The sequence below is a fragment of the Chiloscyllium plagiosum genome, unplaced genomic scaffold (genome assembly GCF_037043375.1).
Source record: "Chiloscyllium plagiosum isolate Xiang-an unplaced genomic scaffold, Cpla_swu_hap1 HiC_scaffold_42, whole genome shotgun sequence".
Lineage (NCBI taxonomy): Eukaryota > Metazoa > Chordata > Chondrichthyes > Orectolobiformes > Hemiscylliidae > Chiloscyllium > Chiloscyllium plagiosum.
The window spans coordinates 6,592,268-6,620,085 of record NW_028270180.1 but is presented as its reverse complement, the minus strand read 5'-3'; the positions used below and the strand labels follow the sequence as shown (position 1 = coordinate 6,620,085).

The following is a 27,818-nucleotide window of genomic DNA, read 5'->3' as shown; positions in this document are numbered from 1 at the left end:
CAGGTGAATTTGTGGCGGATATGGAAGGATCCCTTGGGGCCTTGGAGGGAAGTAAGGGGGGAGGTGTGGGCGCAAGTTTTGCATTTCTTGTGGTTGCAGGGGAAGGTGCCGGGAGTGGATGTTGGGTTGGTGGGGGGTGTGGACCTGACGAGGGAGTCACGGAGGGAGTGGTCTTTTCGGAACGCTGCCTGACCTGCTGCGCTTTTCCAGCAACACATTTTCAGCTCTGATCTCCAGCATCTGCAGTCCTCACTTTCTCCTCTACAGTACTAGTGGGGACAGATCTGTCGCTGTATAACTCTGGGGTATAGTACTGGTAGGGACAGGTCTGTCACTGTATAACACTGGGGTATAGTACTAGTGGTGGGGACAGGTATGTCACTGTATAACAATGTGGTACAGTACTGGTGGGGATAGGTCTGTTGTTGTATAATGCTGGGGTACAGTACTGGTGGGGACAGGCCTGTCACTGCATAATGCTGGGGTACAGTACTGGTGGGGACAGGTCTGTCACTGTATAACACTGGGGTTTGGTACTGGTGGGGGACAGGTATGTCCTTGCATAATGCTGGGGTATAGCACTGGTGGGGACAAGTCTGTTGCTGTTCAATGCTGAGGTACAGTACTAGTGGGGACAGGTCTGTTGCTGTTTAATGCTGGGGTACAGTACTGGTGGGGACAGGTCTGTTGCTGTTTAACACTGGGATACAGCACTGGTGTGGACAGGTCTGTCACTGTACAATGGTTACATTTCAAGGGAGAACAGGTCTGTCACTGTGTAACATTGAGTACAGTACTGGTGGGGGCAGGTCTGTCACTGTATAAAGGTTACTGTACAAGGAAGGACAGGTCTGTCACTGTATAACACTGGCGTATGGTGCTAACTGGATCTCTCTTTGGTGATTAAAGGGATGAATCTACAAGTATAATCAGAGACTCTCTCATGAGAAATATAACAACAAAAAAGTCAGGTTGTGTGTGTTGGCCTGCAATGTTGTGTTAGTTTATTAGCTGTGGGTCTGTGTCCTAATTTTGTAGTGAGTTTTAACTGTTTAGGTTCACAGTTAACTAAAATAATCATCCAGCATCAATAATTGAGATGTTGTACCAACAATGTATTGACCCTTTGTAAGCTGATAACCCAAATAAATTCTGCAGTTATTTCCGAGACACTGAGACAGACACTGAATCAGATCGTGATGCTCCCTCCACTGAAACCTTCAATGTTTGAAACATTTACTAAAAATTCTGCTGAAAGCTGGTTTTGAATTTTACCACTTTCTGCAGCATTTACTGAACTCTTAGCATAAGAAGCTGAAACAAGAGGAGGCCATTCAGCCCCTCGTAGCTCATCTGCCATTCAATAAGATCATGGCTGATCCAGCTCAACTCCACCATTCTGCCCTTCACACATTCCTCCATTTCCTTAGTGCTGAGTTAGATTTTAAATTAAATCATTTTTGGTGCTTTTAAGGATTTTTGTGTGTTTCTTTTTTAAGCCTCTGGGTTCAGAAGGCCATGAGCTTACAACACCACTGCAGAGATCATGCTCTCCTTTCTTAGTGTAGTAGTGAGGGAGATGCTGCACTGTTGGAGATGTCATCTTTTACAATGAGAGGATAGAGGGAGGTCCAGTCAACCTCAGGCAATGTTGTCGCAGTAAAGAGTCATTTATATGCGTTCATCAAAGGAAATCCCAGTTTAAAGGTCAAGGTTCATAATGCAGGGTGGTACCAAAATTGACAAAATGCTGATGTCCCCACAATTATTAGCATCAGACTTGGGTTTTCGGACTGAAGGGGAAGTTTGGTTGTGATTGGGGGTTGAGGGGGTGGGGCAGAGTTTGCATTTTAAGATCCTGGTCTAAGAAATTTCAGCACTTTGAGATCGAAAAGATTACGGGATTGGGTATGTAGAATTGAGGAGGAACAAGGAAGGTATATTCAGAAGGGTGTTGACTTAGGTTCAGTGATAGAGAGAAAGGATTATTGCGACAGAACTATGCAACATCCCACATAGCTACACCGCTGTTGGAATGAACACTGTTGACTCATACCTGAGCTTAATTGACTGAAATTTCAAAACTGTTTATGCTCTGGCAGCTTAAAATATCATTCTGATTTCCTGACTGAGTTTCAGGAGCGGCTGTTTGGACGAGGAGAGAGTGGAAGAAAGTACAGGAGGGCTTTTTTAAAAAAAGGCGTAATATTCTATTTTGAACACCTTGCTGCTGTTTGTTGACTAACTTTGATTGCATTGGTTCATTCTGCTGAGTGTGAGCCACAATCATGTTGGTAACACTGACACAATGTCAGTGCTGAGGATTTGTATTGTCATGTGGGCCTTGATCCCTCATTGGTGGGAACTGGTTCTGGCTTGGGCTCCCCATCCTCAGGCACCAGTGCTGCTGTATCTGCCAGGTTTGAGGTGAGGTATCAGCATGGCTGTTCTACCCGAGTGGGGTGGAATACAGCAAGTCAACTCTTGCTGCCCCCCCCCCCCCAGAGATTCATGGGCGTACATTGTAGAGCATTGCGGTCTTTGTCCCAACATCTTTCTTCCTATCAGACAATAAGCAAAATGGGGAGGCAATGGCCTAGTGGTATTATCACTGGACTGTTAATCCAAAGACTAAAGTGACATTCTGGGGACCAGAGTTCGAATCCCACCATGGCAGGCAGTGAAAATTGAATTCAATCGGTAAAATCTGGAATAAAATTCCAGCCTGATGATAACTATGTAGTAAATGTCAATTGTCGTCAAAATGTCATCTGGTTCACTCATGTCATTTAGGGAAGGAAATCTGCCATCCTTACCTGGTCTGGCCTACATGTGACCCAGACCCACAGCAATGGGGTTGACTCTTAACTGTCCTCTGGGCAATTAGGGATGGACAATAAATGCTGGCCCAGCCAGTGAAGCCCATACCCTGTGAATGAATTTAAATGATCTCACTCTCCCAGATTTTGTTACTTTTCAGTCTTCTATTCTGGAACAAGATGCCGCTGATGGTTAGCCACCTTGTTGAACAGTTGCAGTCCACATGGTGATGGTGTTTCCAGGTCAGGGTCAGTCTGGAATTCTGGGAAGGGAAGAGAACAGAACAGTGATTGTAATTCCACGTGAGTTACATGTGTGTTTTAGTTTCACTTTTTAATCGTACTTTAGCCAGATTTAGTTTCCAATAATTGACCTTAAAGCAACAGGAGGTTGACAGTGGCTGAATTCTGTCCCTGTGCGATGATGGAGATCATGGTGACATCACCCTAAAGTATCCTGCAGCAGGTGCATCACTATGTGATAGACAGAGTAAATATTAATGCCAGTGTCAAGGGGGATGACCAGCCAAACTGCATTTGTGTATCCTCCAGTCTCTCTACTCTGTCACTGATGGCTGTGCCTTCAACTGCCTGGGTCCCATCTTCAGAAACTCACCCCTAAAATTTCTCTTTTCCTCTTTGTGACATTCCTTAAAGCCATCTCTTTGGCTACACTTTTAATCACCTATCCTAATATCCCTTCCTTGGCCTCAGTGACCATTGTCTTTGATTGCATTGCTGTGAAGCACCTGGGGCAGTTTTAAAACATTTATGGTGCTATATAAATGCACATTTGTTGTCACTCAGTCCTGGTTACTGTAATCACTTTTAACAGTAAGTGTCAGGTAACTGACTGAATCAAAGCATTCATGAGAAGCACTTTTTCTACAAACCTTTCATGGTACATTACAGTGAGACCCTGCTATGCTTTTAATCCAGAGCTTTTAACTTGGAATAAAGAAATAATGCAGATGTTAAGATTAAAATGCGTTTACCTTGTCATGTCACCACTCACTGCTGAGAATCCTTTCTCTAAGGAGGATTTGTGAGCACGATGCTTGCCTGGTGAGATACCAAGGGGCCAATGCTGTTCTGTGCAACCACCCCACCCTCCCCAAAAGGGCATCTCACTACAGTGTCCACAGTTGAATTAGAGTCCATAGGTCAGAACGTGAGAGAAGCTGCAAAGGAGAGTTACAAGGATTTGACCCAGGACTGGAACAAGGCAGCTTTGACGAAAGGTTAGATAGGGCAGGTATTGTTCATGGAACTGAGGAGATTTGAGGGGAAACTTGACTTGCAAGGGGTGTGGAAATTGCAGATGGGAAGATGGGTGCACCACCTCGGTGCAGTGTCAGTGACTAAGGGACATGATTTAAACTGGTAAAGGATTAGAGTGGAGATGACAAGGCTGTCTTCACCTGAAGGATCCAGGCACACTCCCTGAAAGGGCAGGAGAGGCAGAAACACTCAACTCAGTTCAAAGGTGTCTGGATAAAGGTACAAGTTAAGAGAGTTATGGAATACTCCCCACTTGCCTGGATGGGTGCAAGAAATTTTCCAGGGCAAAGCAGCTCCTGTTTGATTGGCACCACATCCACAAACATTTACTGCTTCCACCACTGACACTCAGTAGCAGCAGTGTGTACTGTCTACAAGATGCACTGCAGAAATTCACCAAAGATACATAGATAGCACCTTCACCATGACCATGTCATTCTCAAAGGTCAGCACTTATTTGGAGCACGAGCACCTGAAATTTCCCCTCCAAGCCATACACCGTCCTGATTTTGAAATATATCGCCAGTCCTTCAGTGTCACATCCTGGAATTTCCTCTCAAACAGAAGTGTGGGTCTATCTACAGCAAGCACACTGCAGCTCACCACCACCACCTCAAGGGCAACTAGGGATGGGCGATAAATGCTTATCCAACTGGCAATGCCCACCTCCTATGAGTGAATTTGAAGAAAGCACCTCAGATATCATAACCTGCAGGGTTATGGGTTAACTGCTGGGAAGTGGGAATGGGCTGAGTGGATAGCTCATTAGAGAATGTTTTTCAAAGTATTTTCAAGGACCGTAGTCCATTATGATCTGTGATAATCCAACACCCAATCACTGTTCAGTCAGCTTTTGTGCAATATCGATTTTACACAGGGAATGGGGACAAGATTAAACTTGTTTATGACAATGATTCCTCTCAATGTGGAGTAGCACTTTTATCCTCGCTGGTGGGGTGTTCAAAGAATGTTACCGTATCCTCCATGGTTACGGCTCCAAGCAGTCACTCATTAAGGATATAAACACCAGGAGTGTGAATGATCCTGACTGTGAAACAAATGAAACAGGTCCTGGGTGAGTGAAAAGCAGAGGATCTGAAATAATAGTAAAGCAATTTCCTTTCTGTTCAAGCAGTTGATGTTGAGTTAAATTTAATTTCTGACAATTTATTTTACGTATACTTGTAAAATGTAGGAAACGGCTAGATAGTCTCTGGCATAGCCATAGTGTTCTGTCTGAAGTTGCTGTTTGATCCTGGCTGATTATACTGCGCTGTTTTAAATTAGTTTTGTTCTTACTACACAGAAAACCCCAATGAATAAAAGCATTACTTTCCATGTGAAACTCCAACCAACTGACATCTTCTGCAGAAATCTTAAGTTGTTCCACATTTTCCCTCCTTCCCCATGTACTTGATGCTCTGTGGTTGATTAAAGGCCATTTTTTTTTCTCATCTACGGATCTGCTTCTCACTGTGGACAGAGAGTGGGAGGGCTGGGCTTCCAGCTGCTTTTGGTACCTCAATCTGTCAGCCAATCTTCACCTGTGAACTGGGAGGCATGTTTGCTACTGGGCAGTTTGACCAGGAGTGACATCACATTTGAACTGGGATCTGTCTTGAGCCAACTTTGCATTTACTCATTCTGGTGAGCAAGAGTCCACTCAGAATTAGAGGGGATCAGTTTAGACCGGAAATGAGGAGACATTTCTTCAGCCAGAGAGTGGTGGGCCTGTGGAATTCATTGCCACAGAGCGCAGTGGAGGTCGGGACGTTGAATGTCTTCAGGGCAGAGATTCATAAATTTTTGATCTCGCAAGGAATTAAGGGATACGGGGAGAGTGAGGGTAAATGACGTTGAAATGCCCATCAGCCATGATTGAATGGCTGAGTGGACTCTAAAGGCCGAATGACCTTACTTCCACTGTCTTATGGTCTTATGGGCACAGGACAGATTAAACTTCTCCCACATCTCCCCATTAAACACTCCCAGGATAGGGACAACATGGAGTTAGACAGTGAAACTCCTCTACCTTTGGGGAGGGAAATTGTCATCCTTACCTGATCTGGCATCCGTGGACTCCAGACCCACAGAATTGTGGGTTGACTCCTTATTGCCCTCTGTGCAATTAGGGATGGGCAATAAATGCTGGCCTAGTCAGCAATGCCCACATCCTGTGTCCCCCTCCAACACTTCCAGGATTGGGACAGCAAGAGGGTTAGAAGCAAAGTAAAGCTCTCTCGACACTGTCCCCATCAAACACTCCGAGGGGTGGTCTTATGGAGGTTCCCAAAATCATGAGGGGCATGGATAAGGTAAAAGGACAAAGTCTATTCCCCAGGATAGGGGGAGTCCAGAACTGGGGGGCATAGGTTTAAGGTGAGAGGGGAAAGATTTAATAGGGACTGAAAGGGCAACCTTTTCACACCGAGGGTGGTGTGTGTATGGAATGAGCTGTCAGAGGAAGTGGTGGAAGTTGGTACAATTGCAACATTTAAAAGGCATCTGGATGGGTACAAGAATAGGAAGGGTTTAGAGGGATATGGGCCAAATACTGGCAAATGGGACTGGATTAAGTTAAGATAGCTGGTTGGCATGGATAGGTTGGACCGAAGGGTCTGTTTCTGTACATTTCTATGACAGGGACAGCACGGGGTTAGATGCAGAGTAAAGCTCCCTCAACACTGTCCCCATCAAACACCCCAATAGCACTGTGGGAAAATTATCCCACCTTAGGAATGCTAAAGTCAATTGTGACTCTTGACTGTCTACCACACAAAGAGCAAAAAAACTGGACACAACTGAAGGATCCTCTAGCAGGTATACTTGGCACCAGTCTGGGCAGTGCCATTGAATGTGTCTTTGCCCCCTTGTGTTCTACCAGAATTGGTTGTAGCTGAGTGATTAAACTCCCTGCAAAGCAGAGATAGGCAATTGGCCCTTTGCAAACTATAGAAACTTTATTCAAACAGAACATTGTTTTGGCAAACCAACCTTGGCATAAAAATAAGTTCTGATTTGATAGTGCACATTATAACTGAAGCACAGAAAAACAGAATGCTCATATCAAGATTTAAGATCTGGCAGGGAGTTCACTCTCCTATGTACGATTGCATCTGGTGCTTACAGAGCAGTCTAACTCTCACTGTTGTATGGCCCAGTTTGCTCTTATGCCACAGAGACGAGGAACAATCAGGATTTTGATTCCGCTGTCCTGCTCCTGTGTGTTCTGAGTTGGCTGTTTCCTGTAGGGACTGCACTTGCCTTGGAGTTATTACGTTTAGTTTGAATGTTCCTGAGGTGACAGGCAGCAGATCTGTTAGTCAGGGTGCCCACTCATCACCTGCTATCCTGCTATTGGTGCTGCAAAGTACAAAGCAGGAAGAGGCTATGATGAAGTCTGTAGTTCAGTAGCTAACATCAGTACCCCCTCAGCACAACTCCCATCAGATCTCTCCAGGCAGATGCAACACCGGCTCTCTCTATATTGTCCCCCATCAAACACTCCCAGGACGGGGACAGCACGGGGTTAGATACAGAGTAAAGTTCCCTCTCACTCTCCCCCATCAAACGCTCCCAGGACACGACAGCATTGAGTTAGATAGAGAGTAAATCTCTCTCAAGTCTCAGTAATGTGTTTCAGCCCTAATATAGAAAGAATGTGTGGCAGTATGTATGCTTATGGTGACCACTCTGTGAAACACTATTTGAAGTCCCTGGAATGAGGGTAAAATGCAATCACTTAAACCTTTGATCCCAGCATCAAAGTGTGCAGGAAATTGGGACCATTGGCACTTTGTAATGGATCCTGCTCTGCTCCCATCCCCCGCCCCCTCGAGCTGTAATGTGAAGGGAGAGTCCATTTCTGATGAAGGTGTTGGGAATTGCTCTTCACATTTCCTGAGCTAACACGTTGACCATCCGTTGGAAATGTAAAGAAAGTGTTTGGCATTGGCTCCTCAGGATCAAGTGGGTTATTGAGCAGGACAATGTGGAGTTGCAGCTGGGGTGGATTGTGGGAGGTGGTCACTCTTGCTACAGTGGCACTGGGTCGGTTGGCTGAGTTCTATGTATTAGATGGGGAATGATTTGTATGTCTTCACCAGGGAGTTGTCAAGCCAGCTTGATTAACACTAGAGTATGTGAGTGTGAAATCTATTTCCTTGCTGGGATCCTGGTGACTAATACAATTACAAGTGGCTTTATTGGTTTGTCACAGCTTCCTGTCTCCAGTCCCATGGGTAGGGAACTAACTGTTCACCACATCCAGCTTGTGACACTGTTGGTTCCAATCCTGCTGTGAGCATCTCTGCTGGAGGAGTCAGCCTGGCGTGCAGTGGGAGTAATGGATGACCCCCGGTGAATGTAGTGGACAGATGAGTATATCTCACTGAATCAGGAATGGAGCAAAGAGCCTTCGCACATTGAGCTTGTGTAGTCACTGCCGACTGCACTTGCCTGAGTGTTGGGTGTGAGCTACCTGTGGTGTGGAAAGCAGGCAGGGCCTTTGTTGAACAAAGAGTTTTGAAACTGAATTCCTGAAAATCCTCAGGTTCGCTGTCACCCCAGATGACTGGAGCCAGCAGTCTGGGTGGAGGGGGTGGGGTACTTTGCCTGTCTGCCCCCTCCAATCTTTGGAGCAGAGCAGGATCCATTACAAAGTGCCAATGGTCCCAATTTACTGCACTCTTTGATGCTGGGATCAAAGGTTTAAATGATTACACTTTACCCTCATTCCAGGGATTTCAAACAGTGTTTCATAGAGTGGTCACCATGAACACTCCGATTGCTGACCACACTGTTAGTATATTAGTTAAAAATCACACAACACCAGGTTATAGTCCAACAGGTTTATTTGGAAGCACTAGGTTTCGGAGCGCTGCTCTTTCATCAGGTGGTTGAATATTAGGGCTGAGATACATAGGGTGAGAGTTGAGGGAGCTTTACTTTGTATCTAACCCTGGGGTGTTCTCCTTGCTGTCATGGCCATTACTGTTTCCATCAAACCAACTTTGTGGAAGAAAGTTATGTCCAGTTGTTACTAGCTTGCTGTTTGTGGGATCTTGCTGTGCAGAGTTTGGCCGTTCCAGTTCCTGACATTAGAACCACGACAGTAATTCATAGCTCTTTGGGGGTGTACCAGAGTTGTGAAAGGCACTATGTAAATTGAAGTCCTTCTTTTATGCTGGATTCTAGTTGAAGTCTGACTGTATGACCCAGTGTGCTGAATTACACAATTTGAACTATAATTCGCATTACTGAAAAATGTGTTGCTGGAAAAGCGCAGCAGGTCAGGCAGCAGCCAAGAAGCAGGAGAATCAACATTTCGGGCATAAGCCCTTCAGGAATGAGGAAGGTGTGCCAAGCTGGCTAAGATAAAAGGTAGGGAGGAGGGACTTGGGGGAGGGGCGTTGGGAATGCGATAGGTGGAAAGAGGTTAAGCTGAGGGTGATAGGCCGGAGAGGGGGTGGGGGCGGAGAGGTTGGGAAGAAGATTGCAGGTCAAGAAGGCGGTGCTGAGTCTGAGGGTTGGGACTGAGAAAAAGTGGGAGGGAAGGGAAATGAGGAAGCTGGAGAAATCTGCAAATTTGGATAAGTTCATGAATAAGAAATGTTCAAGTGCAGGCAGGTGGGACTAGTTTAGTTTAGGTATAGGGCCTGTTTCTGTGCTGTATGTCTATGACATGAGCTAATGCAGAATTGCATTCAGGTATGATACTGAGCCAGAGAATGCTTTTGTTTGTTCCTGTAAGCGATCTAATCAATGTTCTTTCTTTAATAGTGCTCCAGTTCAGATTCTTGGGCTCTGAAAGGTCACTGGACTCGAAACATTAGCTCTGTTTCTCTCTCCACAGATGCTGCCAGACCTGCTGAGTTTCTCCAGCACTTTCAGTTTTTGTTCTATTTCAGATGCTCTGCATTGCTGTGAAGCTTAGGGCCAGTTCGGAGTCAGGCTCCCTTTTGTTGTACCCCATCAGCTTCCTCTGAAGGAGAGCCCTGGCAATTGGCCCTCCTCTTCAACACTGCCCTGAGATAGCTAGTGTTCTGTCCCACACTGGGGGCAATCTACCCACCAGCACGCACACTGAGGTAGGAGATAGTGGTGTAATGGTAACATCACTGGACCTGTAATCCAGACGTCCACCCTAATACTCTGGGGATGTGGGTGCAAATCTCACCATGATAATTTATCGGTCCTTGTGTGGTGTGGTGGTAATGATGCGACCCCTGGACTGGGAGGTCTGGATTCAAATCCCAGCTGCTCCAGAGCTGTGTAATAACATCTCTGAAAAGGGTGATTGGAAGAAATAGGTTACATTTAAAAAAGAAAGAATTGGTGAAATTTTTGTTCTGTCAATGAAATAAAAAATCAGTACCAGTGATGGGAACCCCCATCTGGTTCCCACACGTCCTTACCTTGGCTGGCCTACACTTAACACCAGACCCACAGCAATGTGGGTGACTCTGAAATGGCTGAGTAGGGCACTCAGTTCAAGGGGCAATTAGAGAGGGGCAGAAAATGCTGGCATGGCCAGTGATGCCCACATCCTGTGAAATCCCAGGCTAGATTTGAGAGAATCTATTAAGTAAGAGAATCTAGAGTGGGAAGGATCAGAGTCTACCATGTCTTTGTTTCCACTGAGACGGGGATCCTAAATCCTCTCATCTCTCCCTACTGTCTTCCAGCATCCTTGTTTCCTCCTCCTTCACCCTCACCCCATCCACTTTGCAAAGGTTTAGGGTCTGAGTGAAATTTTGGGAAGGGATGGGATAGTGGTTGCCTTGTCCTAATAAGTGTGTTTAATCCAGGTATAGTCCTCCTTCCTATTGGGATCCTCTGGAATAATATGTTTTGTTAATGTGTCAGGCTTTAACCCACGAGGAAATTGCCTGACCTCTGTGTGTAACCTGCTGGAGACTATTGCCATTTATTAGAGCTTCCGCAGTCAGTGCTCCTGTTCTTTCAGCTCCTGCAGCAAGTACTCAGGAGACTGGGAAGCTCAGTCACCGGCACAGAGAGTGAGCAATGCTGCAGCTACACCAGTCTGGTTTAACATTCCTCCCCCCAATCTCCACTATCCCCAATCCTTTCCAGTGGTCTCTCCACCTCTCAGCTCCTCATTGGGATCTAGTTCAGCAGGCACTTAAACTGCAGTGGCTGCGGGCATCAATGCGCCCTGAGAGTGAGACGGGCTGTTCAACTCTGCAAGCATCACGATTGAGGCAGTTGGAAGGTAGGAGAGGGAACTACAGACTGAGACACAGGGGCATGGGGGGAACATTAATTATTTACACGTTGGAAAGCGGTAAAGAGAGAAACCCAGAGATTGGAGTCACAGTGATACACGTTGGCCTACAGATAGAGAAAGCAGAATAACAGAGAGAATGAAAAGCACTGATAAGAAAGAACCACAAATGGAGAAATAAAAACAGAGATAGAGACAGCCACATCGATGTAGACAGGGAGAGGAAAATCACAGCACAAATTAGTTTTGATTATTCATGACCATAGGACAATGTGTTTTCAAAATGTAAAAAAAATCAATCTTTTTACTCCAGAAATTGAAAGGTATTGCTCCATCAGAGTTAGGTGTTCCCATTTCTCTGTGATATTATTCTCGTTCTGTGTGTTTCATGTGAATGGGCAGATCTACGTTTGTTTCTGTGTTTGCACACCACACCCCCCTCCCTGTATGTGTCTCTATTTTTGCTCTTTTTGTGTGTGTGTGTCTCTCTCTCTGTCACTCATTATCTCCCTGTGCACTCGTGTTTGTCTGTCTCTCTGCTTCTCCCTCTGTCTGACTGGATCTCCTCTTCCTCTTTCCCTCTGTCTGTCTGTCTCCCATCCCTCTCTGAGTTTCTGTCCCTGTTCCTCTCTTTTTCTCTCCTTGACTGTCCTTTCAGTTCGGACTTTGTTGGTTTGCTTTTCTCTGTGGCTCTGTCCCTGTCTAAGAGAAAGAGAGATCTAAGAGAGAGACTCTCACTGTCTCTCGGTTACTTTGTCTTTCTCTCTCTCTATGTCTCACTCTCTCTCTCTCTCTCACTATCTGTTTCTGTGTGTATTTCTCTCGCTCTCTCTGTCTATCTCTCTCTCTCTCAGTGTATCTCCCTGTCTCTCTCTGCCTTTGTCTGTGTCTCTGTGAGTGTCTGTGTGTGCGCTGCTCGCTCTCTCTCTCTCTCTCTCTATCTCTGAATGTGTGTGTGTTTAACCGGGAGCTGGAAACTGGCTGATTTTGAATACTGTTCCTTTGGCTCGCTGGGAATGTCAAGGCTGTGAGACTCGGAATGAGACTGGCCAGACAAGTGAAGTTAGTCTAAAAAGAACCATAGAGAGTTGAGCTCGAGCGCGTGGAAATGCACCGTGGGGATCTGTCAATGTCTGAACGAGACAAGGCAAGGTAACAGAGGGAGAGTCAGGGGAGCTTTTGAGTGTGTCTCAGTTGGCGTGCTGGAGGAAGATTCCGGCATGTCCCTGAGATTGCTTGTGATTGACAGGCTGTAATTGATATTACTCCCATCCTGCACTCGCTCACAAGACAAAAGCTCATCTCGGCAGCAAAACCCTAACCTGCTAAAGAACGGAGAAATTCCTCGGCTCTGGCATGGGCTGACATATCCAATTGCTTCTCTGTCCAGTGCTGCAGGCGTGTGTTTCTTAACTGGCTTTTCAATCAGCTAATGGCCCACTCTCCCACCCTATCCCCAGGGGAACCCTGGCTGACAAAGGGTTGATTGTTCCGTTCACCCCCCTCCTGCTCGGTTTTTGAAACTTTTTTTTCAGGGGGAGAGAGCTAGGATTCCTCCACCCCCCAGGGTGTTGAGGGCTGGCTAAGTCTCCACAAATCCTGGGTGTCAGACCCAAGTGACTGTGAGGCTGACGGTGACAACGTGTCCTGGGGGGTGGAGGGGGAAGAGGTGAGTCATGCATTTGTGTCTTTCCACCTTCCTGGTTTAGAACGCAGGAAAGACTTTACATTTAGATAGTACTTTTTAACAATGTGAGAACACCACAAAGGTGTTTAGAGTTGGCTAAGTATTTGAATTGGGGTTTCACAGGCAAGGTAGGAAATGCAGCAAGTACCTCCCCCAAGCAGCAGTGACCCACTACTCTGCTTCAGGGATGTTGGGTAATGAGTGAATATATTACAGGGAAAAGTGCCCCTCTTCCAATAGGAGACTTTGAGCCAGATAGGGCCCTTTTCCTGCCTCATCCAAAACAAACAGCAACAGTGCAGCACTCCTGCAGCAGAGAGCTAGCCTCAGTAATGTACTGGAGCGGGACTTTACACCTCCAGAATAAAACTCAGCTGCTGTGTCAGTCTTTCAGGTAGCAGAACAGCCCAAGGTACATTGACTCACATCTATCAATCTCAAGAGAGGCAGCTGTCAGGGAGAATAGAATCCTTTCATAGAATCCCGCAGAAAGGGACCATTCAGCCCATCAAATCTGCACCCATCCACCAAAGGGCATTCCACCTCTATCCCTGCATTCCCCATGACCTAACCTGCACATAGAGTCATCGAGTCGTACCACACAGAAACAGACCCTTCGGTCCAACTCATCCATGCCAACCAGATATCCTAAATTCATCTGGCCCCATTTGCCATCTTTGGATTGTTGGAGGAAACCGGAGCACCTGGAGGAAACCCACACAGACACAGGGAGAATGTCCAAACTCCACACAGACCCACTGTAGGGTAGCAGCTCAGCTGCTGCTCTGCTTGAGTTGGCATTAACTGGGCACAGATTGCACAATCTTCTTCTTGCTGCTGTTCAGTTAGCTCAACAGGTCAGACCGAGTTAGTGGAGATAGACAGCAAAGTTGCTGTGCCAAGTTGATGGGGGTGGAGGGCTTGGCGCCAATGTTTATTTACCACCTCTCCACAGGAATGGAGCTGGAGAGAGTCAAAGGGAAGGAGAGAGTCGGAGATAACGATGACATAAGGGCAGAAATCGGATTTCCAGAATCTGCTGTATTTTGTCAGTTTTGCTATTTATTTATGAGATGTAGGAATCCCCAACCGGACTAGCATCTAATACCTTTTCCTGATTGTGGTTGAGGAGGGTCAGTAGTTGGTGTGGTTTCAAATAGCTCGTTTAGTTTGATTTTGATTTGACTTTGATTTTATGTCATGTGCATTCAAGTACAGGCGTCCAGTGAAAAATGCATAATGTCACCACACAAGGTGTTATCTTGGGGATAGTACTGAGGTACAGAATCATAAGAACAAGGTAGAAAGAAAGAACAAAGTTAAACGCTAAACATTGCAGTGATTATAGTGCAGTGTAAAGCATACGAAATAAGGTTAAAAGTTACACATTGCAGAGCTTCTTAGTTTTAAGTAGAATTTAAGGAAATAAAGCTGAAAGTTCAAACGTTATAGGCTTTGTTAAGTGCATAGCAATGGTGGGATTACACTTTGAGGAATCACCTTGAGATCAGAAGTCCTTGCTCGGGCCACATTGGTTTTGTTGTCCAACCAAGTGGCTTTCTCAGACGTTTCAGAGGGCAGTTAAGAGTCAGCCTTATTCCTATGGGATAGAGTCACATGTAGGTCAGACCAAGTAAGGACAATGGATTTCCCTCCTTAAACGACAATAATGAGCCAGACAGGTTTGAACACCACCACAGTCATTTCATGCTCACCGCCTTTTATTTAATCCATATTAATTGCATTTAAATTCCTGTACTGTGGAAGTTGTGCAAGTGTCTCCTGATCAGCGGCCTTGGGAATACTTCTCCACGATCTGTGATACTGTGCTTTTTCTATATGAGAAATGCTGGTCGCCTCCTGTGTCTGTTCCCTCCACAAATGGTCAAAACCTTCAGGGCCAGGTAGGCGAGAAAGCATAGCAAAGTTCAGTTTGCCAAGCAGATGGCAAAGTACAATCTGTGTTTCTTTGCCTTTAACCTTATGGCAATAAACAGAAAAGCAATCGCTTCAGGAGTGGGGTTTGCTTATCCAGCCAGCAAACATTGGGTGTTTTTCTTCCTGTGGCTGGAGAATGATATTTCCTGAACTCTCCTCTCCACCTTCCAGCTGTCTCATCACTCGTCCTGTTTTATGCAGTTTGGATCCTACGCCCTGCGTTCGGAAAGCTTCTGAATTTAATTCTCAGGAACACCCTATGGGTCATGACCGTACCTATGCAAATGAAATTTTGTGATGCTCTCAGTCTGCACCCGTGTGTGTCTTTCCTTTATCAGCTGCCTTTGTTATGAAATTAGCTGACAAAACCAACAATGAGCTACAACCTTTTGGTTGTACAGAACTTAAGTATTGCTGGATAAAGATGCATGCAGCCAATATGTCTTTGTTTAGTGAAAATCACAAGAATGCCAAAAATGTAAGGGATGCCAATTTGTACTGAATGAAAATATGGTTCATGGCATCACTCTGCAATCAGCGTTCACTTGACAACCATTCAGCAGTCTCTTCTCATCCAGGATAAATTGTTGTTCCCTGTATGATTTGCCATTCTTGCAATTCAGTCCTGATGATTGCAAAATGAAAAACTTTTGACAGTACTTTTTTAATTTTAGCAATACTCTTTCCCTTCCAGGTGCCCCGCTCTCCTTGAGTGCAGTTTCCTCATTGCCTGGCAATGTCTAGACACTCGAATTGTTTGAGTGTACAAGCGTCAGATTCCAGTTAGATGCTGAGTATTTTGTAATTGGGTTGAACACCCCTGGGGGTTAGGAACTGAAGAAGAGAATTGACTCAAGATTCTGAATGCCAGTTGCTGCTCACAGTGGGAAGCACTGAGACCAGGGAGGAGTTGCTGGGTCTGTCAGAATCAGGTAGCCTGGAGTTTTACAATAGGGCAGTGCCGACTACCCCTGACCTGTTGATGGGCCACGAATCAAGGTGTATAACTTGAATGATTCCCAAGCCTAAGGATGAAAGTAAAACCGAAAGAATGAGGTAGGCAACATTTGAAAGAACGAGGAAATGGTACCTATGGTGATGAATCTGCCGTCACTTCTTTTATTCCCTGTGTACTTGTGAGAGAAGTTAACGATTATCTGCCAGTTCACTCTTACCACGTATGCTGTGTTGGTATCAAATGTTCGACCTCAGCATTATTTACACGTTGCAGTTTGTCACCTTTTACGAAGCTTCTCTCTCTCTCTCTCTCTCTTTGTCTACTTTATTGAGAGACTCTCAGTTCCTGGTGCCCACAGGCCGTGGAATACAGATTTTTAACACATTACAGAAACAATTACGCATTCAACGAGCGCTGAGTGTATAATGTGTCTCTTTTGTGTTTTAATTTGTGCCCACTGACAGGTCATTATTCTCGAAGACTACGCAGATCCATTCGATGCTAAGCAGTCTGGTGTGACTCAGGTTGGACAGGAGAAAGTGACTGAGAATGATGGCTACATGGAACCTTATGAAGCCCAGAAAATGATGGCAGGTAATAAATGAATATATAATATAAAAGGTCATTTTGTACAGAGCAGAGCTGATAACATTTCCAGACGGGTTCTGTTTAATGTGGGCCAGTTTGGTATTGAATTATGGTCTGCCCACACTCTTTATTGCAATGCTTTGTCAGATGGCATCCAGACAGGTTTACGATGAGGGAATAAAGTTGGGAGCAAGTATTTTGCCGGTGTTAACACCAACTTGCATTTATAAAGCACTTAAATTTAGTATACGTACTTCAAGGTGCTCCACATTGGAAAGTTATCAAGTATCATCTGATACTGAGTCCCAAGAGAATGGCAAAAGCTTGGTCAAAGAGGTAGATTTTAAGAAGCATTTGGAAGGAGCGGGGCGAGAATTCCAAGGCTGACACCCCAGGCGTTGAGCACATTGTCACTGGCGGCAGAGTGGGGAAAAGCTGAGATGTGTTGTGTATTTGCTCCGTTGTTCATTTCTCCTTTCAACTGAGCGATGACCCTCATGGTTAAGCACCATGGTTTAAAGTAGAATATAGAGCTCCAGAACCGCTGTGGGGCAGAAGGAGGTCTGTGGGCCCAGCCTGCCTGTAGTGGTTCTTCATAGAGTCAGAGTCATACCGCAAGGAAACAGACCCTTCGGTCCAACCAGTTCATGCTGAACAGTATCCCAAACTAGTCCCACCCGCCTGTTTCTGGCCCATAACCCTCCAAACATTTCCTATTTGTGAACTTATCCAAATGTCTTTTAAACATCGTAATTATAGAACATAGAACGTTACAGCACAGTACAGGCCCTTCGGCCCTCGATGTTGCGCCGCCCTGTCATACTAATCTGAAGCCCATCCCACCTACACTATTCCATTTGCCTGTCCAATGACGACCTAAATGCACTTAAACTTGGCGAATCTACTACCGATGCAGGCAAACCCTTACTACTCTCTGAGTAAAGAAACTCCCTCTGACATGTCTTATACCTATCTCCCCTCACTTTAAAGTTGTGTCCCCTCGTGTTTGCCGTCCCCATACTTGGAAAAAGGCTCTCCCAGTCCACCCTATCTAACCCTCTGATTACCTTGTATGTCTCTATTAAGTCACCTCTCAACCTTCTTCTCTCTAACGAGAACAGCCTTAAGGCCCTCAACCTGTCCTCATAAGATATTCCTTCCATATCAGGCAACATCCTAGTAAATCTCCTCTGTACGCTTTCCAAAGCTTCCACATCCTTCTTATAATGCGGTGACCAGAACTGTACACAATACTCCAAGTGTGGCTGTACCAGAGCTTTGTACAGCTGCAGCATAACCTCATGGTTCTGGAACTCAATCCCTCTATTAATAAAGGCCAAAACACTGTATGCCTTCTTAACAACCCTGTCAATCTGGGTGGCAACTTTCAGGGATCTGACACCGAGACCTCTCTGCTCATCTGCACTCCCAAGAATCCTACCATTAGCTCAGTAATTTGCATTCCGATTACTCCGGCCAAAGTGTATCACCTCACACGTGTCCACATTAAACTCCATTTGCCACCTCTCAGCCCAGCTCTGCATCCTATCTATGTCTCTGTGTAACCTACTACATCCTTCGTCACTATCCACAACTGCACCGACCTTAGTGTCGTCCGCAAATTTACTAACCCACCCTTCTAAGCCCTCATCCAGGTCATTTATAAAAATGATGAACAGCAGCGGACCCAACACTGACCCTTGCGGTACACCACTAGTAACTGGACACCAAGATGAACATGTTTCATCAACTACAACCCTCTGTTTTCTTTCAGCAAGCCAATTACTGATCCAAACTGCTATGTCTCCCACAATCCCATTCCTCTGCATTTTGTATACTGTGGGGAACCTTATTGAATGCCTTGCTGAAATCCATATACCCCATATCAACTGGTTTACTCTCATCTACCTGTTTGGTCACTTTGTCAAAAAACTCAATAAGATTCGTTAGGCATGACCTACCCTTCACAAAATCATGCTGACTGTCCCTGATCAGATTATTCTTTTCTAGATGGTTATAAATCCTATCTCTTATAACCTTTTCCAACACTTTACCAACAACTGAAGTGAGACTCACTGGTCTGTAATTACCAGGGTTGTCTCTACTACCCTTTTTGAACAAGGGAACCACATTTGTTATCCTCCAGTCCTCAGGCACTATTCCTGTAGACAACGATGATTTGAAGATCAATGCTAAAGGCTCGGCAATCTCTTCCCTTGCTTCCCAGAGGATCCTAGGATAGATCCCATCTAGCCCAGGGGACTTGTCTATTTTCACACTCTGCAGTAATTCTAATACCTCTTCCTTGTGAACCTCAATCTCTTCTAGTCTAGATGCAAGTATTTCTGTATCTTCCTCGCCAACATTTTCATTTTCTATAGTGAACACTGTCGAAAAATATTTATTTAGTACTTCCCCTATCTCCTCTGACTCCACACACAACTACCCACTATTATCTTTGATTGGCCCTAATTTAACTCTCGTCATTCTTTTATTCCTGACATACCTATGGAAAGCCTTAGGGTTAACCCTGATCCTATCCGCCAACAACTTCTCATGTCCCCTCCTGGCTCTTCTGAGCTCTCTTTTTAGGTCTTTCCTGACTTTCTTGTAACCCTTAAGCGCCCTGACTGAATTTTCACATTTTGTCCTAACATAAGCCTACTTCTTCTTGACCAGGGATTCCACTTCCTTAGTAAACCACGGCTCACGCATTCTATATCCTCCTCCCTGCCTGACAGGTACATACTTATCTAGGACACACAGGAGCTTTTCCTTGAATAAGCTCCACATTTTTAATGTGCTCATCCCCTGCAGTTTCCTTCCCCATTCTACGCTTCCTAAATCTTTCGTAATTGCATCGTAATTTCCCTTCCCCCAGCTGTAACTCTTGCTCGGTGGAGAACACCTGTCCCTTTCCATCACTAAAGTAAACCTGACAGAATTGTGATCGCTGTCTCCAAAGTGCTCACCTACTTCCAAATCTGACACCTGGCCAGGCTCGTTACCCAGTACTAAATCTAAAGTGGCTTCGCCCCTTGTAGGCCTGTCTACATACTGTGTCAGCAAGCCCTCCTGCACACACTGGACAAAAACTGACCCATCTATAGTACTCGTACTATAGTGTTCCCAGTCAATATTTGGATGGTTGAAGTCCCCCATGACAACTACCCTGCCTCTCGCACTCCTATCGAGAATCATCTTCCTCAGGGTTTTCATTCCACACACGAATCACCCCCTGTGTAAAATATTTGCCAATCCTGTTTTTTTAAAAATTACTCTCCTTTCATCTTAAAAATGTGTCTCAAAATCATCCATTGTAGGGAAAAGACACCCACTGTTAACACTATCTATACTCGTCATGATTTTATAAACTTCTATAAGGTCACCTCTCAACCTTTTATGCTCCAATGGTAAAAGGTCCCAGCTTATTCAGATTTCTTTATTGCAAAAACCTTCCATACAAGGCAACATTCTGGTAAATCTCATCTGAACCCTCTCCAGCTTAATAATATCCTTCCTGCAACTGGGTGACCAGAATTGGACACAACATTCCAGTAGAGGCCTCACCAATGTCCTGTACAACATCAACATGATGACCCAACTCCATTACTCAAAGGACTGAGCAATGAAGGGAAGCATGCGAAAAGCCTTAACCATCCTATCTAGAAGTCAAGTGAACATTATTACCTCGTGCCAATTTCTTGCCTTTGTCGACATGGCCTTGTACTCTATTTCAATCCAAATAATCATCGAATGCCCCGATTGAATGCCTCAATTGAACCTGCCTCCGCCACATTTCCAGGCAGTGCGTTTCATGCCCCTAACTACTCGCTGGGTGAGAAAAGGTTTTTCTCCCATCCCCCTGGCTGCTTTCGCACTTCACTTTAAAACATTGTGGGCTCGCGCCTCATTCTAGGTTTCAGGTTTGGTGCAGGTCCAGATCACTTGGTACTTTTTCACGCAGAGGGTGGTCCGTGTATGGAATGAGCTGCCAGAGGATGTGGTGGAAGCTGGTCCAATTGCAACATTTAAGAGGCATTTGGATGGGTATATGAATAGGAAGGGTTTGGAGGGATATGAGCCGGGTGCTGGCAGGTGGGACTAGATTGGATTGGGATATCTGGTCGGCTTAGTCGGGTTGGACCGAAGGGTCTGTTTCCATGCTGTACATCTCTATGACTCGACTTCTCACTGTTTTAAACCCCTTCCCTGCTCGCTGCCTCAGGTACCTGCTGTGCTGTATACGCCTCTGGATCAACAGCGCTATGTGGTGTTTAGAGACCAGTGTAGCTCTGTCCTAGCCTACTTTCCCCTTGCAGCCAGTACCACCAGAAAAGAGCTGAACTGCTCACTCACTTCAGACTCTGATCATGCTGTGCACACATTGGCTGCCATTGTTGTCTAGATAATAGAGTGACTGCACTCTGGATGCAAAGATATTTTTCTCTCGCTGGCATGCTAAAAATATAAATATTTATTTCCCCTCATTTCTTTTTTAAAAAAACTGCAAAAGCCTCAGTTTGAATAAATTCAGTGGTCTGTTCTTTTACTGTCAGTTCAATTATTTCAGGTGGTACTGGAGTCTAGTGACAGTAATAAGGATGGACCAGATGTCTCTGACCTTTTTAAAACACTTGGGCAGGAACCTGGCATTTTTCCTTCTCCTCATTCTCCTACAGACAAGAGTAGCCCACTCGGCCCTTCTAGGCCTACTCCCCCATTCAATAAAATTGTGGCTGCTCTGGCTTTAACCTCGACTCTGCATTCTTGCATATCCCCGAGAATCTTTCATCTCTTTGGTCTGCCAGTTACCTCCGCCTTACAAATGTTTCAACCTTTTTGCATCCACTGCCTTTTGGGGAAGGTAATTCCAAAGTAAATTTGTAAATTTAGTAAATTTGTTAGTAAATTTGCAGGGGGTTAGTAAATTTGTGGATGAAACTAAGGTCGTTGTGAATAATTACAAAGGATGTTGTAGGTTACAGAGAGACATAGATAAGCTGCAGAGCTGGCTGAGGGATGGCAAATGGACTTTAATGCGGAAAAGTGTGAGGTGATTCACTTTGGAAGGAGCAACAGGCATAAAGAGTACTGGCCTAATGGTAAGATTCTTGGTAGTGTAGATGAGCAGAGAGATCTTGGTGTCCAGGTACATAGATCCCTGAAAGTTGCCACCCAGGTTGATAGGGTTGTTAAGAAGGCATACAATGTGTTAGCTTTTATTTGTTGAAGGATTGAGTTTTGGAACCATGAGGTCATGCTGCAGCTGTACAAAACTCTGGTGCGGCCGCATTTGGAGTATTGCGTACAGTTCTGGTCACTGCATTATAGGAAGGGTGTGGAAGCTTTGGAAAGGGATCAGAGGAGATTTTCCAGGATGTTGCCTGGTATGGAGAGAAGGTCTTATGAGGAAAGGCTGAGGACTTGAGGCTCAGAGAGAAGAAGGTTGAGAGGTGACTTAATTGAGACATATAAGATAATCAGAGAGTTAGGTAGGTTAGTCAGTGGGAGCCTTTTTTATTGGATGGTGATGGCTAGCACGAGGGGACATAGCTTTAAATTGAGGGATGATAGAAATAAGACAGATGTCAGAGGTAGTTTCTTTACTCAGAGTAGTAGGGGTGTGGAACGCACTGCCTGCAACAGTAGTAGACTCGCCAACTTTAAGGGCATTTAAATGGTCATTGGATAGTCATATAGACGAGAATGGAATAGTGTAGGTTAGATGGGCTTCAGATTGATTACACAGTTAGGTGCAACATTGAGTGCTGAAGGGCCTGTATTGTGCTGTAATGTTCAAAGAGGAATCCTCTCCCTGAGCCTGATTTTACAGTGGGTCTTACCAGAATGGAGGCTGGAGCTGGGTTGCTTGGTTGACTCAGGGGATCTCCCTTGTCCCAAGCTGTGACCCTGGGGTTGATCTTTGCAAACTTGAGCAAAGAGCAGCCAGGAATGGGTCTGCACTGAGGAGGGGATGGAAACCAGTTTCCACATGGAATCCAAAATGCTTTAGGCATCGAGGGTGCAGGAGGGGAGAGCTGAAATTTATAGGGCCCCATCGCCACCTCAACCTGCCCAGGAGTGGGCAACAGAGACCCTCCCCTCTGTACTCAGACAGGAGGAGTGAGCAGTCGGGGAAGAGGAGGGTCGCAAGTGAGAGCAAGTCACTCCTAGTGGTTCTCCGAGGTTCCTCCTGTTTCAGTCCTTCAGCCTGTTATGAAGAGTGTACTCAATTAGCCGGATGGCTGCTTTTTGATGCAGAGTGACATCAACAAGCATGGGTTCAATTCCAATACAGGGCTGAGGTCACCATGAAGGATTGACTCTCCTTCTCAACTTCTCCCCTCATCTGGGGCATGGTGAGCCCCAGGTTTAAACCACCAGCAGTCATTCCCTTTTCTCGCTCTCTGTTGCTCTCTCCCTCTCCCTCTCCCTCCCCCCTCACTATCGCTCTCTCTATCTCTCTCTCTCTCTCTCTCTCTCTCTCTATATCTCTCTCTCTCCCTCTCTCCCCCACAACTGGTCACGCTCTCTCTCTCCCTCGCTCTCTCTCTCCCTCTCACTCTCTCGCTCCCTTGCACTCTCCCCATTGCTCTCTCTCACTCTCTCTTTCTCTCCCCCCCACCTTGCGCTCTCTCCCTCTCTCCCTCTTGCTCTCTCTACCTCTCTCCTTCTTGCTCTCTCAATCTCGCCCTGCGCTCTCTCTCCCTTGCTTGCTCTCTCTCTCGCTCACCCCCTTGGTCTCTCTCTCTCTCCCTCTCACTAACTCTCTTCCGCTCTCTCCCTCTCGCTGTCCCTCTCACGCTCTCTTCCTCCCTCCCTCGCCTCTCGCGTGCTCTCTCTCCCCCTCTCGCTTGCGCTCTCTCTCTCTCTCTCTCTCCCTCCCTCCCTCTTGCGCCCCCTCTCTTGCTCTCTCTCCATCCCCCTCGCCCGCGCTCTCTGTCTTTCTCTCTCTCGTGCTCTCTATAGTCTGGTAGGACTATGCTGATGTTATATAGGGTACACAGAATGAACTTTTCCCTGTGGGTCAATGACCAGAGGGTATAGATTTATGGTAAGGGGCAGGAGGTTTACAGAAGATGTGGGGAAAATATTTTTCACTTGGCCTGGGGGGAATCTGGAGCTCCCTGGCTGTGAAAGTGGGAGAGACAGAAACCCTCCTAACAGTTGTAATACCAAGACAGCACAAGGCTATGAGCCAAGTGCTGGGAAGTGAGATTAGGTGGTAATTTTTGACTGGCGCAGGCTTCATGGTCCGCAGGGCTTTTTCTCTGCTGTAGATCTCTCTGACTCCATGTACAAACATCCTTGTTTGGATTCAACTGAATAGACTCTCTTGCTTAATGACTATTCAGAAAGGCTGACATCAGTCTACTCTGACCACTCTCCTCATGTTGGTTTACTGACAATGTCTGCTTTTGAACAGATTTTGAAAGCCTTTTGTCTGTTGGATACTAAAGATGTGTTTTCTTCTTTATTCCTTTGAGTTGTTTGTTATTCTTTAACATCACGTTACCTCTCCCACACACACAAGCCAACACCACGCCCCCGCATCACTGACAAGTTCTCTCCTTTTATATCTGTGCTTCTATTATAGTAGCTGTTTGTCTGAGAGTGCTTTTAGTGGCTGGTTGTGACAGTCTCTCTGTGTGGTGCCTGGTGGAAAGCGATAGAGAGAAGTAAAAACTGGAAGAACTGCAGATGCTGTAAATCAGAAACAAAAACAGAAATCACTGGAAAAGCTCAACAGGTCTGACAGCATCTGTGGAGAGAAATCAAAGTTTAATGTTTCCTTAGAACTGACTCAACCTAAAGTTGCTACCAGACCTGCTGAGCTTTTCCAGCAATTTGTTTTTGATAGAGAGGAGTAGCTCTCTCCCATCCCCCTCCCCAGGTCAGTCAGTCGCCCAGAGACATTTGCAGCATAGAAAGGAGGCCATTTGGCCCATCCTGAGTGTTCCAGCTAATAACGATCTGACCACACTAATTTCATTTTCCATGGGTTTTGGCCCATAGTCCTGGAAACGGTGGCAATTCAAGATGGATCTGTCAATGCTGCTTAAATATTACAGTAGTGAGTGCCAGCAGGCTGATGTCATCGTGAGGGGAGCACAGAGTTTCACCAGTTTGATTTAAAGTGAAGCCAGAGCTTTGAAATCCCATCTCATTGCGTATGCAGAAGCAAAATGTTAATGCATTCACTTGTGATTATATTAGCTTACAGCCACGTCTCTGAGCACAAGAAAGCTGGTGATTAACACAAATATGATCTCGGTGAAGTAATGGGACCAATTGTATGTAAAGGGCAGCTACAGTCAAGTCACTAACTGTTGACGTGCGTAATTATAACTCCCATAAAAATGATTCTGCCTATTGTCACAATCTCCGTAGAGACTGATAACTTTGTTCAAAGGAGAATTTTTGAACTTCCGGTTGCCAGCTGAAATAACGACATAGCAAGCTTTCACAGTCTGAAACGTTTACTGTAATAATAAGTGCGCTGAGAAAAAAGTACTCTAAACTAGAATCATTTCAGTTTTGAAGGCAACTTGCCCTTGCGAAGACAGAGAGGGTATTTCCCTTGTTTCCAATATTTACACTCACTCCCTTTACAGAGCAATGTCGCCCACAGCTGCTGGTGGCTTGCTATATTCCCTGTTTTGCTGACTAAGAACTTTTTGAATGATCATGTCCAGCCTCTCTCCTCAGTTTTCAGTGTTTCTTCAATCCACCATTTGCCAAGAAGAGGCCATTCAGCCTCTCCAGCCTCCTTTCCCCATTCAACTCCATCATAGAGATATACAACATGGAAACAGACCCTTGGGTCTAACTCATCCATGCTGACCAGATATCCTAAATAAATCTAATCCCATTTGCCAGCATTTGGCCCATATCCTTCTAAATCCTTTCTACCCATCCAGATGCCTTTTAAATGCTATAATCGTACCAGCCTCCACCACTTCCTCTGGCAACTCATTCCATACATGCAATACCCTCTGCTTGAAAAAGTTGCCCCTTCGGTCCCTTTTAAATCTTTCCCCTCTCATCTTAATCCTTTGCTCTCTAGTTTCGGAACCCCCCCCTCCCCCCCCCCCTTCCAGGGAAAATACTTTGTCTATTTACTTTATTCATGCTCCTTATTATTTTATAAACCTTTATAAGGCCACCTCTCAGCTTGCCAACGCTCCAGGGAAAACAGCCCCAGCCTATTCAACCTCTCCCTAAAGCTCAAATCCTCCAACCCTGGAAACATCTTTGTAAATCTTTTCTGAATCCTTTCAAGTTTCACTGCATCCTTTCTATAGCAGGGAGACCAGAATTGCACATAGTATTCCAATAGTATCATAACTAGTCTGTCTCAATGTCTTTTTTAATTCACATGTGGGATATGTGTGTCACTGGCTGGGCAAGCATTTATTGTCTGCCCCTACCTGTCATTAAGGTGAGGGTGAGATGCCTTCATTAACCTCTGCAGTCCGTGTACTATAGGATGCCATTAGAGGGGGAATTCCAGGATTGTGACCCAGTGACACTGAAGGAACAGTGATATATTTCGAAGTCAGGATGGCGAGTGGCTTGGAGGGGAACTTGCAGGGGATGGTGTTCCCATGTACATGCTGCCCCTGTCCTTCTAGATGAAAGTGGTTGTGTGTTTGGAAGGTGCTGTCTGAGGATCTTTGGTGAATTTCTGCAGTGCATTTTGTAGATGGTACACACAGCTGCTACTGGACATCGGTGATGGAGGGAGTGGATGCTTGTGGATGTGGTGCGATCGAGCAGGAGCTGCTTTGTCTTCAATAGTGTCAAGCTTCTTGAGTGTTGTTGGGACTGCACTCAGACATGTAAATGGGGAGTATTCCATCACACTCCTGACTTGTGCCTTGTGGTGGACGGGCTTGGGGAGTCAGGAGGTGAGTTACTCGCTGCAGGATTCCGAGCCTCTGACCTGCTCTTGCACCAAAGTATTAATGTGGTGAGTCCAGTTGAGTGTCTGGTCAACGGTAATCCACAGGATGTTGATAGCAGGGGGCTCAGTGGTGGTAATAGCATTGAATGTCAAGGTACAATAGTTAAGTTGTCTCTTCTTGGTGATGGTCATAATCCAGCATTTATGTGGCACAAATGTGACTTGTTATCGGCCCAAGCCTGCTTATTTTCCAGATCTTGTTGCTTGCTTGAACATGGACTGCTTCAGTATCTGAGGAGTTACAAATGGTGCTGAACATTGTGCAATCATTGGCAAACATTCTCACTTCTGACTTTATGGTGGAGGGAAGGTCATTGAAGAAGCAGCTCAAGATGCTTGGATTGAGGACACTAACCTCACTGTCCACGATTTCTTGGATGTCATCAATATCTACTGTCCTGCACTTGCTCTCTGGTTGAGCTCACACTGCCTTCTTGGGTAGAAAATTTCAAAGGCCACCAAAGGTGTCTCTCCTACTCAACCTCCGTGATATTCTGAAACTCTGTCCCCTAGTGCTAGAGGTACTGACTGGAGGAAATCTCTGTCCTACAGCATCTCTGTCGAGTCTTGTAAGATTTCAATGGGATCACCCTCTCGTTATTCTAAGCTCAAAATATTCAGGCCAAGTCTCTTTGTAAGAGAGCCCCTCCATCTCAGGGATTGCACTCTCCCACGTGTGGGTGGAAGAGTCTTCAGAACTCTCTTCCTCAAAAGGCCATGGAAGAAGTACCTTGTATTATTTTTAATGCAGAATTGGGTAGATTCTTGATAAGCAAGGGGTGGTGGGGTTGAAAGGTTACGGGGGTTAGGTGAGAGTGTGGAGTAATCAGGTCAGACATGATCATCTGGAATAGCAGTGTAGGCTCAAGGGATTGAAAATCAGGCTGTTCCTGTTGTCCCCAGTCATAAATGCCTCGTATCTTTTACTCAGTAAAAAACATGTTACAGCTTAAAAGCTGCAGTCCCAAAATCATGACAAACTTTTAAAACTCACAACTATAAGACCATGCTTTAAAGATTTCTTCCAGCCATGGCCCACCCATGATCCTGATATAAGGAGAAAAATTGATGGAGGAACTCAGCAAGTCTGGTAGGATCTGTCGAGTATGAAACAGTTAACATTTCTAGTCTGTTCAGAACTGGATAAGAGTCATGTCGGCCTCTCTTAATTTTGTTGTTCCACAGATGCTGCCAGACCTACTGAATCATACAATCCGTACAGTGTGGAAACAGGCCATTAGGATCAACGGGTCCACACTGACTCTGCAAAGAGTATCCCACTCAGACCCACTCCCTACCCTATTACACTACATTTACCCCTGACTAATGCA

At 45.5% G+C, this 27,818-nt stretch overlaps 1 protein-coding gene across 8 annotated transcripts in view; it reads left to right on the top strand.

Annotated features, from left to right (window-relative positions):
- shf (Src homology 2 domain containing F) overlaps positions 1–27,818 on the top strand; it is a 331,264-nt gene that overhangs the window by 3,436 nt on the left and 300,010 nt on the right. For all 8 annotated transcript variants that reach the window (XM_087982144.1, XM_087982146.1, XM_087982148.1 and 5 more), the window contains exon 2: positions 16,394–16,523. In XM_087982144.1, the coding sequence (XP_087838270.1) occupies positions 16,394–16,523 (130 nt within the window). The remainder of the gene's footprint in view (positions 1–16,393; positions 16,524–27,818) is intronic.